This window comes from Cervus elaphus, chromosome 23, assembly GCF_910594005.1.
Source record: "Cervus elaphus chromosome 23, mCerEla1.1, whole genome shotgun sequence".
NCBI classification, from domain to species: Eukaryota; Metazoa; Chordata; class Mammalia; order Artiodactyla; family Cervidae; genus Cervus; species Cervus elaphus.
In genome coordinates, this window is record NC_057837.1 from 8,120,663 (window position 1) to 8,134,940 (window position 14,278).

At 40.8% G+C, this 14,278-nt stretch overlaps 1 protein-coding gene across 4 annotated transcripts in view; it reads left to right on the forward strand.

The window, feature by feature from the left end:
• MACROD2 (mono-ADP ribosylhydrolase 2) overlaps window positions 1–14,278 on the forward strand; it is a 2,147,232-nt gene that overhangs the window by 704,131 nt on the left and 1,428,823 nt on the right. For all 4 annotated transcript variants that reach the window (XM_043882748.1, XM_043882750.1, XM_043882749.1 and 1 more), the window contains exon 5: window positions 1,547–1,663. In XM_043882748.1, the coding sequence (XP_043738683.1) occupies window positions 1,547–1,663 (117 nt within the window). The remainder of the gene's footprint in view (window positions 1–1,546; window positions 1,664–14,278) is intronic.

The following is a 14,278-nucleotide window of genomic DNA, read 5'->3' on the forward strand; positions in this document are numbered from 1 at the left end:
CAGAACAGACTTTTGAACTCTGTGGGAGAAGGTGAAGGTGGGATATTCCAAAAGAACAGCATGTATACTATCTATGGTGAAACAGATCACCAGCCCAGGTGGGATGCATGAGACGGGTGCTCCGGCCTGGTGCACTGGGAAGACCCAGAGGAATCGGGTGGAGAGGGAGGTGGGAGGGGGGATCGGGATGGGGAATACGTGTAAATCCATGGCTGATTCAAAGAATAAAAATAAAATAATAAAATTAAAAAAAAAAAAAGCCACCTGGTCATTTAGACAAGTTACATGCCCCTCAGTGAAAAATTTCCCATTCAATATCTAGTTTCCTCTGAAAAATGATAATGGTAAACAATGATCGGTTACATGCTGTGGCGGACTATGAACTACTGCACTTGTGTGCTCAGTAGCTCGGCCGTATCCAACTCTTTGTGACCCCATGACTGTAACCCTCCAGGCTCCCTTGGAAATGGGATTTTCCAGGCAAGAATACTGGGGTGGGTTGCCATTTCCTTCTTTAGTTATTATCGGACCACTAAAATCTGGTCTGTTTTCACAGCCCAGATTAGTATTACTCTCTCTCTCTCTTAACCCTTCGTTTCAGTCTTGCATTTCCTTTCTGAGTGAGGAACTCACTCACTAACAACTAGATTATTTGCATTTGGTCTTAGCCTCCTACCTATGCGCTTGCCCCTAATCTAGTCAAATGAAGCTTTAATTTCCAGTGGCGTCAGATGTGTGTTTTCAGAAGGTAGCTCTCGTTGTGAAGGGCCCTGATGAAGCGGGGCGAGGTGAGTTTCAGAGAGCTGGTGAGACCCGAGCCTGGGTCTCACCCAAGAGGAGCAGAGCCTCTTCGGGGAGCAGAGCTCGAGCAGGAGCTTGTGGAGGTTCTCCTTTCCATGTCAAGAGAGTGAGGGGCGCCCTTCTAGGCGCTTTTCCAGATGCGATCCACTCTTGCCCACCATCTAGCCCCTAGATAGCCTGCAGATACCTCTGTACCTGTGCGGTGCTGTTGAGAGGGGAAGGAACTTAGAGGTCTGGGTCTTTCTTCCACAGCTTTACTGTCTCAGTTCTGCCACGATGGCAAATGTTCCCGAGTGCCTTTTTTTCACTTGCTTCTTGACCTTTTTTCTTCTATAACCTGTGGTGTACTGGAGGCAACACTTACCACCTTGGAGACGGAATCAGTAGCATTTCTCCCCAATCCTGTGTTTAGGTGACATGGAGTTGATAGCTTGAAATGGACATGGTGGGAGTATTTACCCAATTGAAGCTGGAACAGACCACAAATTCAGGCTGCGCTACCCGCTAAGGGTCCTGGTGTTTAACGTTAAACTGCTTCTGCCGGCCACACAAACCGGAGACACAGAGAGAGAACTGGAGGGGGGAGAAAATGGTGTTTAAGGGGCTGAACACCATGGGTTTCCTTCCCCAGGGCTGTGGTGATTTCTAAGAGGAAAAACTTGAGTTCCTTGGCTCTCCCTGTCCCAGGTTGTGCCTTTATTTCCAAAAGAGCAAACATGGGCTAACTTTTCTCTCTCTCCCGCAGTGGATGGCTGTATTCACAGGGCAGCTGGGCCCTGTCTGCTCGCTGAGTGTCGGAACCTGAACGGCTGTGACACTGGACATGCAAAGATCACGTGTGGCTATGACCTGCCTGCAAAATGTGAGTTCAGCTCTTTTGAGAACTGTTTCTAAATCAGATGAGCACTCTTGTTTTATTCCTCAGGTGGGTAACTGGAGGAGGAAATGGTAGTGGTGGTGTTAAATTAAATGTGCTTGTATTGAGATTTTGTACATGGTAATGAAATTTGTTTTTTTTAGTACATCTCCAAATATATATATATGTGTGTATATATATATATTTTAATGTTTAATTGTAGATGATTTTTGTTCAGATCCTCAACAAGGTGTCTCTGAAACAGAAAAATAAAAATATGAGCAAAATATACCTTGCAGTATTTAAATGCTGTGGAGTGACAGCTTCTAGAAATGATGCCAATTTCTTATTCCTTGTTCAGGTTTCTTGATTGTGGATGTGTTTAGAGCAAAGGAGATCAAAGTGATGTATTGTGTTTTCAGCTGCCATGGAAAGGCTGATTGGCAATTACAGCCAAGGCATCTGTCACGCTTGGCTTTTAGGAAAAGCCAATGGAATGTGGTTGTCAGAGTGAGAATGTATTTGCTCTTTAGAATGTGGAATGGTCAAAATTTCCATTATATTTGGATGGAGAGAGGTATTGCATTTGATTGACCTTGTTGCTTAGTCGTTTAGCCAACTGTGTAGGGTGATGTGGAATAAAAAATACTGAAAGAGAAGCTGGTTAAAGGCACAGATTTCTTGTATCACATAATCTTCGGGGCTTGGGGGTGGAGGTAGAGGGTTTCATTGTACCATTAAGTTGTGCACTCGTCTGGAAATTGGGAAACCAATTGGTTGTTTATTCCATTCACCTGCTTTTTAAGATAACCTGGTGAATGCTTTTTATGTGGGGGGCAAAAGTGAAGTTGATTTCTTTTTTCTGTTTTAATCGTGGAGAATATGTGACTAAAAAGTTATAACACAACCTTTGGACTCTATAGACTAGTTATAGGAATGAATTTGTCATGGGTATGTGTGAATGGCGAGATCAAGTGTGTTATATTCTTAAGACTGAAGTATATTTAAATTTGAGGATTTTTAGTGAGTAGTAATATATTAAAATGGTATTCTTTGTAGAAATTACAATCTGCATTCTGGATTCCTCACGTATATTGCTAGTGAAGCTACGTCTGCTATATACTGTTTAATTTTTCCTTTAATGGCTTCTCCTTTTCCTTTCCTTGTTAGTGTTTTTATCTTGTGTGAAAGAGTCAAATCATGGGCCAATGGCCCTCACTCCTGCTTGGAAAGTATATTTATGTCAGATAAGTCCTCTGTGTGCAGTGGTGTTGAGAGCACTCCCTTGTACTCAGAGGCCCTGAGTATTAAAGGAGATTTCCCTTTCCAGGATGACAGGATTCCCTATTTACCAATATTGGTCATTCTTCCTTCTTACCGCCATACTACCTTCATGATATAGTCGACCGATTCCACCCTGAGGACAAGCAGATTATTGATGATTGTCAGACTGGTGACTGTCCTTAAACCAATGAGTAATTGTAGTCTCCTATTGATTCAGTACTTTCTTTCTTATAAGTTAAAGCACAAATCAAAAGTTCTTCAGCCCTGAGATTTCTGAAGACAGACAGCCTCAGAATCATTAACTATGACCAGATTAAATGGTGGCTCTGTTGTATGGATAGACACCATGATCATTTTGTTTCATGTGCTTGCTCCTGTCTGAAATCCCTCTGTCTGAGCTTCCTTGATTGTCATTCAGCTCAGTTCAGGGTTGTTGAAGGCTTCTACAACACCAGACACTGAGGTACAAAGATCAATGTATACCTGTGCTTGAGGAATTCCGTGACTGGGATTCCTGGGCATTCCGGGACAAGTACGTCTTTGTAGAACAAGGACTCTAGCCGTGGAAAAGTCAATCGTCAGAAGTCAGTATGGAATCTTTGTGAGCTGAGATACTGAATCAGATGACACACCAGCCCAGAGGGCACATCTAGGGGAAAAAAAATCATCCAGCAGGGTAGAAGTTCTCAGACTAGAATGGCAGAACCACCTCAAGAACATCACACATATGGGGTATTTGTGAATAGATCTTGGTGTTTCTCTACGTTTAATGAGATTAATGATTTACATTAAAAACATAAAGAAAAACTATGAAAATAATAAGAAATGAGTAATAACAGCTTAGACTTTGCACACTACTCTGTAGTGCATCACGGTACTTTCACCAGCCCTTGTGTTTTAAATTATATTCTATAAACACTGTGTGTGTTCATTTTCCCTCTCCCTATCCCTGAGAGATGTTTTTCTTTCTCATCAATTTGGTTCATCCATTTCAGAGTCATTAACAATTCACAGATGTGCTTTTGTAGCGAAAGAATGAAAAGGGAGCTCATTACATACTGTTTGGGTCATTTTTCCCTTCCATATTTAATAATTCCATGACAGTTTGACAGCAGAGTCTAGTTCCTATCTGTCCTCTGTGACAGCGGTTTTATCATTTAAGGTACTAAAGCCAGTCATCCAGTCACCAGTGATAATATCTTCGTGCATCAGCAATTTGTTTGCAAAATGCTGTTGTCTGGGTTACGGACAAACTTGGTAATTTTGGGCTGGTCTTTGCTTCCTTCATGCTTGCTAAATTAATCTATTCATAAGTGCTTGTATTTGAATTAATTATACTTAGAGTCTGTATTCTGTGATCTATCATAATCGGTGGAATGATAAGCCTCAAAGATTTAGCATTTCTTCACTGCTTGGATATTTTGGATGATTTGTTGTTGTTGTTGTTGTAGAATGGCCAGTCATTCTTATCAAAAGTCATCTTATGAGTGGAAAGAATATTGGTCAGTGTTTTAAGGAACTGACTTAGAATGTGGACTAAGGACTGTTCGTATGATTTGACCTTTTGATACATTCTCTTTTATAATATTAGGTTTTTTTGGATTCATAATAAAATTTAGATTTCTATAGGTTTTTATTGTCAGCCAGTTGGACATTTCTGTTCACGCTGTCGTCATTCTTTGAGAGGGTCAGCTTCATGTAGCCACGGCTTGTCCGTCTCAATTTCAATCCCGGGATCAATATCTAGCATATGTGCCAAATTAACATGAACGAATGAATGATTTCAAACATTTTCACCTCACGAAACAAAGAGGTCTTTGCCTGTTGCTTCTACTTCTAATTCTTGCCCTCCCGCAGTCCATTCTGCCCGGTCTTTGTCGATGAATATTCCTAAATTCAAAGTCCCTGTGACTGCAGGCTCCAGGTGATGGGACCCTCCTTACCGTCTTCTGTCCTCCCGCTCACTCACACAGCCTGCTTTGCTGGATCTTTAAGGCCTTTTCATTAGCATCCCCTCCACCTGGGATTCTGTTCTCCCAGATATATGCCTGGTTTTTGCCCTCACCTAATTCAAATCCTTGCGCAAACCTCACCTCAGGTATCACCCTAACTAACCTATTTTTAATTACTTCTCTATTTTACTTATAGTAGTCTATCTGTAGCATTTAACCTTCAAATACACTGTGTCATTTACTTATTTAGTTTCTTGTCTGTCTCCCCAGATTGGAATGAGGACAGTAGTTGTTTTTCTGCATCTTTTTCATTTATTGTTGTATCCATACAGAAAAAATGTGTGACACCTAATAGGGGCTCAAGAAATATTTTTGAATGAATGAATAAAATCTAACTCTGTGCTGTGCTTAGTCACTCGGTCATGTCCAGCTCTTTGTGACCCTTTGGACTGTAGCCCACCAGGCTCCTCCATCCACGGGGTTTCTCCAGGCAAGACTACTAGAGTGGGTTGCAATGCCTCCTCCAAAATCTAACCCTGCTGCTCTCCAGACCCTTCAGTGGGTTTTCCTCAAACCCTGATTTGTTAACCTGATTTTCTTTGGCCTTCCATGATTTACTCTCCTATCTTGAGCTGCTTACAACCTTTTATATGATCTGAATTGCTCAAGATGGCTTGTCTGTACGTGGCACATGTGGTCTATATTGGAGAGTTTCTAGAGAATTCTGTGTTCCTTTCTACTTATCTTCCAAATTCAGCTCAAATATCACTTCTGCCGTGAAGCAACTCAACTAAAATACCTTCTTTTTCCTTAAAATCCAGAAGACTGCATGTTAACATGCTTAGAGCACATTTCACTTGCTATTATTATTGTTATTTATGCAAACTTTCTGTCCTTCTAGAAGTCTCTTGGGTATAATGGATACAAGAGAAATATCCGTCAAATGAATTGATTGTTAAAGGTAGCAGATTGGTTGATAACTGCTGGTAGGAAAAGGAAAGTCGTTCAGTCGTGTCTGACTGTTTGCGATCACATGGTCTATAGCCTGCCAGGTCCTCTGTCCATGCTCTGGGGAAGAGTACTGGAGTGGGTTGCCATTCGCTTCTCCAGGGGATCTTCCCGACCCATGGATCAAACCCGGGTCTCCTGCATTGCAGTCGGATTCTTGACCAACTAAGCTACTAGGGAAGCCCCAATTGCTGGTACGGGGGATGTAAATGTGTACTAATATTTCTAAGAAATTATGAAATCAGTGTTAGTTATATATTGTGTTTTTTAAATCATATTTTACCATATACCTAATTCCGAAGTCTTTTACCTAAGAAATTTAGTTTTTTTTTTAATTATAGTTGATTTATAATGTTAGTTTCAGGTGTATAGCAAAGTGATTCAGTTATTCAGTTTTATATATATATACATATTTTTATATATATATTGTATTATATATATAATATATATTTTATTAAATATATATATATTTATTATATATGTATATACATATATATATATTCTTTTTTGATTCTTTTCCATTATAGGGTATTATAAGATACTGAATATAATTCCTGTGCTATACAGTAAGCCCTTGACACTTGTCCATTTTGTATACAGTAGTATGTATCTGTTAATCCCAAACTCCTAGCTTATCACTCCCCCACCCGACCACCATTTCCCCTTTGCTAGCCACAAGTTTGTTTTCTATGTCTGTGAGTCTGTTTCTAGTTTGCTGAGAAGTTCATTTCTGTTATTTTAAGAAATTTACACTTAATGGACCTTCTTCTAAAGGTGAACAAATAAAAATAAAGAAGTCACATCAACTTTATTTGATGATTTTCAACATAGGTCACATGTCTATTTTATTTCTTGAGAATGTGCCACTTTTAGACCTTGGGGCTGAGTAGTCATCAAAGATAAATGGAAAAAAATGTTAAATTTGTGTATATAAAATGGTGGACTCTGTTTTTTTAAAAAAATTCTTCTATTTAATCTTTGTACAACATCAAAGGGTACTATTAGCATCCAAGTCAGTGCTTTTCATTAATCATTTGAAGGGAAACTGTTGGGCGAGAGACCACAGCATAACATGTGTGAACATCATGGAGTGGTGGGAATCGGCATCCCTATTTTATTCCCAGGTGCAGTAATAATCAGATGATCGTAGCTTAAAAAAGGTACTGTTGATAATAATTAGTACTTCTCTTGTGCCCTTCATCAGGAAATCACAGTGCTTTGAGACATTAGCTCAGTAGTCCGTTTGAAATTGTTATGAGGAACTGACATCGCAATTTTTTGACATCGTAATGTTTTCTTCCAACACACAGAGAAATTCGGGTATAGAGAGTTTAAATCTTTTGCTCCCAATAAGAAACCAGGTTCGTATTACAGACACGGCAGTGACCAAGTCAGTATTCCTGAACTAGGGAGTGAGTCTGTGGCCAGTGAGGGCTAGGCCTGCTGCTTGTTTTTGTAAAAAGAGATTCTGTCGGAACACAGACGTGCCCGTGTTTTTACATATTGTCTGTGGCTGCTTTCCTGTGGCGGAGCTGAGCAGTTGAGACCAGGATTTTACAGCCACAAAGCGTGAAACATTACTGTCTGACCATTTGCTGGAAAAGTTTGCCAACAATTAGTCTATGGTAATACTTACTTTTTATAAAGGAGGAAGCTGAGATTGAGAGGGATTAACTGTTTACTGAATTTCATTGAATGTGTGTGACTTACTCAGATCACTGTTGATAAAAATGAGATTAAAATACCTGCCATCTCTTCCTCGGGACAGTCCCTGCTTCTGTTGCTTCAACAGAACCTCATTTTGGGAGGATGATCTGAAGCCTTTAAGTCTTTCAAATTATAAGACTACTTTGGGAGAAACAATGCTTGGTAGGGAGGTGGACGGGGGGTGGAGAAATAAGTCGTTTTTCTCAGCAGGGCCAAAACTGGAGAGTGAATAAATCAAACGTCTGAAGGGACAGTTAAGTCAAACCACCAGAGTGTCAGGCGATACACCCTCCTTCCTTCCTCCCTCAGTTGTGTCAGTTAGTGTGCTGAGCGGGAGCCCGTGGTCCTGAGGACGCTCGGGCCCTAGGGGCGGCTCACAAGATGTCTCTGAGTCAGTCCTCTGCAAAACACGACCTGATTTCAGCCGCGCGGCCCCCTCAGCAGGTGTCTGATTGTGGCGGCGGGAACAGGGCTTGCTGCTGAGCCTGTGACGGCCGCTCTGTGATGGAGTCCTGAGAGCCCTCACCAGCCCCTTCTGAAACGAAATGCCTTACCCTCCGCAGAGAGAAAAATGGCTTTTGAAGAACATAAAATCATCTTCCTTCCTGAAGAGAGAGATGAGGTTTTTTTTTTTTTTTTTTCCCTCCTCAAATCAACCCTGATTGGCTCATTTTCCTTAAGTGCTTTAGGAGTTTAATTTCTATCTGAGTCGATTTCTTTCTACTTACCACCTCTTTCATTTATATTAAGTGGATTTTGTATAGCTTATCTCCTTTGTGGTCTTCATGATGAATATGGACGTGTGAAGGACAGAAGGTTTTCAGAATGGGCTCCGTGGAGAAACAGCAGCAACACCTCCTAGGAACCGGTTAGAGATGCAAACTCTGGTGTCCCACCCCAGATGTACTGAATCAGAGACTCTGAACAAGCTCTCACACGTTCTAGGTGAGAACCATCACCTAGTCAGTCGGGGCAGAACCCTTGCCTTTTGATTGCTCACCCAGCACACAACACAGGCTTCCTTTTGGGTCACAGATTCTAGTTTTCTTTGAAGAGAACTCTGACATGCTCTACATTGCTCTGTGGCATTTTCACACTTAGTGATGGTATCTGTATTTAATTGTTTCCTTGTTTATAACCAGTCTTATCAAACAGGGTAACAGTTTAAGGAGAACAGAAGTTGTATCAGTCTCATTCACCTCTAGAATCCTGAGCATCTGATATAATAAATGCCCCAGTTCAGAGCTGGAGGCTTCCAATACATGGTTACTGGAGGAATTAATGAAAGCATTTTCTTTGTCATTGTCATAGCTGCGCTGCCATAAGCTGACTAAAAGAATCCTCCGGATAAACTTATTTGACTCCAGAAATCTGCAGAGCTAGAACCACCGCCTCTTGCAGCATATCTGTTACCCTGTCATCAGGCATGCTGCTTGCTCAAAGACTATCTAGCAGAGAAAAAAAGCACATTTTTTTTTTTTTTTTGCTTAATTTGCCCACATGGTGCACATAGAATCTACACTTAGATTATGTTTTTTTTTCTCTTTATTTGATTTGATCCATTTTGGTAACATCCCCTAGTGGTTTTGTGATGAAATACTTAAAATTCTAATAGTAAATAGTATCTTTTAAAATGTCTACAGTTGGGGAGTAACTTGGTATTTACATCGTTGCATTACTGGCTGAGTGTAGAGTAGCTGCCCGTACTTGGCTTGCGCTAGTTGACATCTTAGCAGGCTTTCAGAGGACATCGTCTATACCTTCTTTTTCCTATGTGATCGATAGGAAATAACAGTGTAAATCAATTCTGAGTGATAATGTAAATGGGCTCTTGAAGGCAATTCCCGCTGTGAAATGAGTAGTTAGCGGCGATGGTGGCATTAACCGCAGGGGGGGCAATCAGCCTTTGGATGTGTTTAATCAGAGTTATCAGCTAAGATTAAAAAGAGAGCTGCTGTTGTGCAGGGATCATCATTTTCAGGATTTAAAAGATGAATAGTTGAAGGTGTTCTCATAAAGTAAAGCCATCAGAACTGCTTTGAGTAATTCAGGATGTTTTGAGGTCAGGTACAAGCAAACAGGAAAGGTTAATCTCAGAGTCACAGTGCTTAATGGGCAGGAACAGCAGAATACATTTGTTGAAATAAGTAGCAGATCCTGAGTTAAATGAAGATTTTCCTCAGTGCTAAAATGTTTCTTGACCTAACATATACTAGCATATATGATTTGAATACAAAGTGGGTAAACTTATTAAATATCCTTGCAATTAATTACTAATCCCAAAGATTAAATATTAGACCACTTTGTGGCTTGAATAGAGGTGTTTCCAGATGAAAATATTGGTGAGACCAAACTCTGCACTATGGAATAAAAGATTGGTTCTAGGTCAAGAACATTAGTCATTAAGGTAGAGGTCCGAGAAGTCTTGAATCCAGGATATTCTAATTGTTGGGTCAAACCTTCTGAGCCTGAGTTTCCTCATCCATGATTAGCTGGGAGTGGGACAGTCTACATCAGGCAAGGTTGTTAAGGAGTAGACACAGAACTACTTTTTAATACTGTAAGACTATAGATATATAAATTATGTGTGTGTGCATGCTCTGTGTCCGATGCTTTGAGACCTCCATAGACTGTAGCCTGCCAGCTCCTCTTTCCATGGGATTCTCTAGGCAAGACTACTGGAGTGGGTTGCATAAGGCTGTATTATTACTTGTAAACCATCCCGTACTTCATTTGTTTATTCAACCAATGTTTACTGCTGCTTCCTCTGAGCTTGAGTACTCTTTTAGCATATAGAAAAACTACAGTGAAAAAGACCGCCAAGATCTTCTCCTCTTCCATCTTAGGTTCCAGCAGAGAGAAGAAGAAAATAAATACATTCATGTAAAAGCAGAGCCTCTCAGATGATGGTAAGGGCGATGAGGAAAATAAAAAGTTCCATAAGAATGGACAGTGGAGGGAGGGAGCTACTTTTCCCATGGTGGTCAGGGAAGGCCTCCTGGAAGAGGTGGTACCTAAACTGACTACTCTCTGGGGAGAAAGTCATTGCCACCAGATTGAAAGAGATTTACCACTGGGTTAGGAAAAATCACTTTGCCCAAACTGTGGAACGAGATAGCCCATGAATTTGTTGGTACTTCTTTGCTGCAAGTATTCTATTTCAGTTCTGACATATGTACAACTTTAATTTTAGTCTAGTTTTTGGAGGTAATAGAGGTAATGCCACTACTGTGGAGCTGAGGAATTTAAAAGCTCACTGAATCCTAACTAATTTTATAGTGAAATAACCTGTGGCTCCTAAAGATTATTTCTTCCAGGGTCCTCTGTTAAGGAACAGAAGCAACAAGAATCCGGGGTCTTGACTCACAGTATAACCCTCTAGAGAGAACACTAAAATGTACTGCCTCTCCTAGTCTCTTTGATCATACTAACTGCCTTATAGGAGCATTGTGAAAAGTTGGTTAACTATTAAGTGAGATGATATACATAAACATACTTTTGAAATATTGATTTCTTATGGCACTTTATTGTTAATAGTAATTTAGATGGATGCATGCATGCTCAGTCATGTCTGACTCTTTGCAAACTCATGGACTATAGCCCACCAGGCTTCTCTGTCCATGGGGTTTTCCTGGCAAGAATACTGGAGTACATTGCCATGCCCTCCTCTAGGAGATCTTCCTGACCCAGGGATCGAATCTGCATCTCCTGCATTGCAGGTGAATGCCTTACTGCTGAGTCACCAGGGAAGCCCTGTTATTTAGACAAGCTCTATGTAAAGTATGGCACTCTGAGTTCTGCTAGTAAAGTGTATAACAATAATCCACTTGGACATAGGCAGCAGTGTCTAAGAAAATGTGGAAATCACAGATAGCCATTAAGAGAAATCCTGTACTATCCTCAAGACTCAGACATTTTCTCCAGCTTCTTCCTAGTATCTCATCCTTGTAGAAACTCTTCAAAAGTCAATTTCAGAAACTTCAGATAACCCTGCATTGATTGGAAAGATATGTCCACAAGTTCTTTGGTATTTCTTCTCACTTTGTGTGTGGACTGGACTTAATGACACCCGTCTAGTGAATGGAATGTGTCAGAATACTGGAAATTTCTTAGATTAGGTCACAGAAAAACTGTGGTTTCCATCTTTCTTTCCCTCCCTTGCTTTCTCTACCTTCTCTCTCTCTCAAATCACTCTGTGTTAGTTTCCCAGGGATGCCATAACAAATCGCCACAGACTTGATGGCTTAAAACAGTGATTTATTCTGTCACTTCTGGAGGCCACAGGTTCAGAAATCAAGGTAAAGACTCTAGGGGAACATCCCTCTTTGCTTCTTCCAGCTCCTGGTTACCGGCAACACTGGGGTTATGTTGCCATAACATATGCATATGCTTCTGTTTGTCCTCTTTTTCCCCTAAGGATGTTTATCATTGGATTTAGGTCAGTCCTAATACAGAATGTCTCTCAGTCTTGAGGTCTCTAACTTGGTTATCTCTGCAAAGACCCAAATAATTTTACATCCACTGGTTTCAAGACTCAGAACGTGGACATTATCTTTTTGGGGTTGCCATTCTACCCACTGTACATTCTCTTGGTAAAGTCATGTCATGAGGTGGCCTTGAGAAGAGGAACATGAGCTACCCTGTTGTGAGAGACCTCAGACAGCCCCTGTAGAGGCCCTCGCAGTGGGGAGCTGACGCCTGTCTGTAAGTGAACTTGAGGTGGATCATCTGAGGTCTGTCAGCAGCCATAGAAGTGAGCTTGGGAGTACACCCTCTGGCCTCACTGAAACCTTCAGATCTCCCTGGCTGGTAGCTTGACTTCAGCATCATGAAAGACTCTGAGCCAGAATCACACAGTTACGCCACTCTTAAATTCCTGATCTAGAGAAATTGAGATAATAACTGTTTGTTATTTTTAAGTTTGGGCTATTTGTCACACAACAATAGCTAACTAATTCAGGAACTAGGGCCACGAACTACTGCTTCCTAGCAGGGTGAGGTGCCTACCAACACAGTGGGTGGGGTCGTTTTCTCAAACCCAAGCTACCAGGCTGAAGGACAGGCCTAAATGCAAGATAAAAGCAAAATAGAATTTGGGGCTAAAGTTAAACTTGCATTTTAAATAAAAAAATGCAATCATACCCCTTCATGATATCGTCTGTAGATAGCATACTAGATTGGAAAAATGGTTGTGAATGGAAACATATGTCCTTTTCATACTAATAAAGAAGGACAACATGAAACCCAACTTAGTAAGGAAGCATTGGGAGGAAAATTATACAATTTGGTATTAATATTTACCTGATATGCTTTAAGTGTTTATTAGCCTTTGTAGTTACCAGTCATATATATATATATGAAAGAGGAGAGTGAAAAAGTTGGCTTAAAACTCAACATTCAAAAAGCTAAGATCATGGCATCTGGCCCCATCACTCCATGGCAAAAAAATGGGGAAACAATGGAAACAGTGCGAGACTTTATTTTCTTGGGCTCCAGAATCACTGCAGATAGTGACTGCAGCCATGAAATCACAAGACTCTTGTTCAGTGAAGAAAAGCTATGACAAACTAGACAGCATATTAAAACACAGAGACATTACTTTGCCGACAAAGGTCCATCTAGTCAAAGCTATGGTTTTTCCAGTAGTCATGTATGGAAGTGATATTTGAACTATAGAGAAAGTTGAGCACCAAAGAATTGATGCTTTTGAACTGTGGTGTTGACAAAAGACTCTTGAGAGTCCCTTGGACTGCAAGGAGATCCAACCAGTCAATCCTAAAGGAAATCATCCCTGAATATTCATCAGAAGGACTGATGCTGAAGCCCTAATACTCTGGCCACCTGATGTGAAGAACTGACTCATTGGAAAAGACCTTGATGCTGGGCAAGATTGAAGGTGGGAGGAGAAGAGTATGACAGAGGATGAGATGGCTGGATGGCATCACTGGAGTTGGCGATGAACAGGGAAGCCTGGTGTGTTGCAGTCCATGGGGTTGCAAAGAGTTGGACACGACTGAGCAACTGAACTGAATATTGATATATATTAAAGTGATAGGAATTGCCATTTTTGTTTTGAGAAGAAAAATTAATTCTGTTTTTGTCCTGTGTTGATGCTGTTAACTGAATGAGGCAGAGGTGACTCGCTAGGTACCTTTGTGGCAGGGCCCTTCCAAATCTGTTTGCTGGACTCGGTGGTATGATTTCCATTAGCGCCTTCCTTTTTTCAGAACCACCTCGAGTTTGCTCCATTTCTAATCACCCACTCTTTGTGAAATCCCTATAATTTCCTAAGGGGTTCTGAAGCTTTCCTTTCCCTACCTGTGACATTTTGAGGTAAGATTTATTCCCCATCTGTGTTTGTTCTGCTTAGTGAAGATCATCAGAGACAACCTTAACTGTATTTTTACAAATTCTCTTTCAGACTGTGTGTTTTGTACTTGGAGTTCAGTTACCCCTTTGAAGGTGTGTGGAAGACAAAGGGCTATCTTAAAAATCCTTTCTTTTTGTAGACACTCAGGTTTTGTTTTCTTTCATTGTGGCACATGATACCAAACTATTGTCTTTCCTCACATGGCCAGGTGATTTTGTTCCTGTTTTAATGTTACTCCTCTACTTGCGTGTGTCACATACACATATATACATGTACACACACACATAGGGCTTCCCTGCT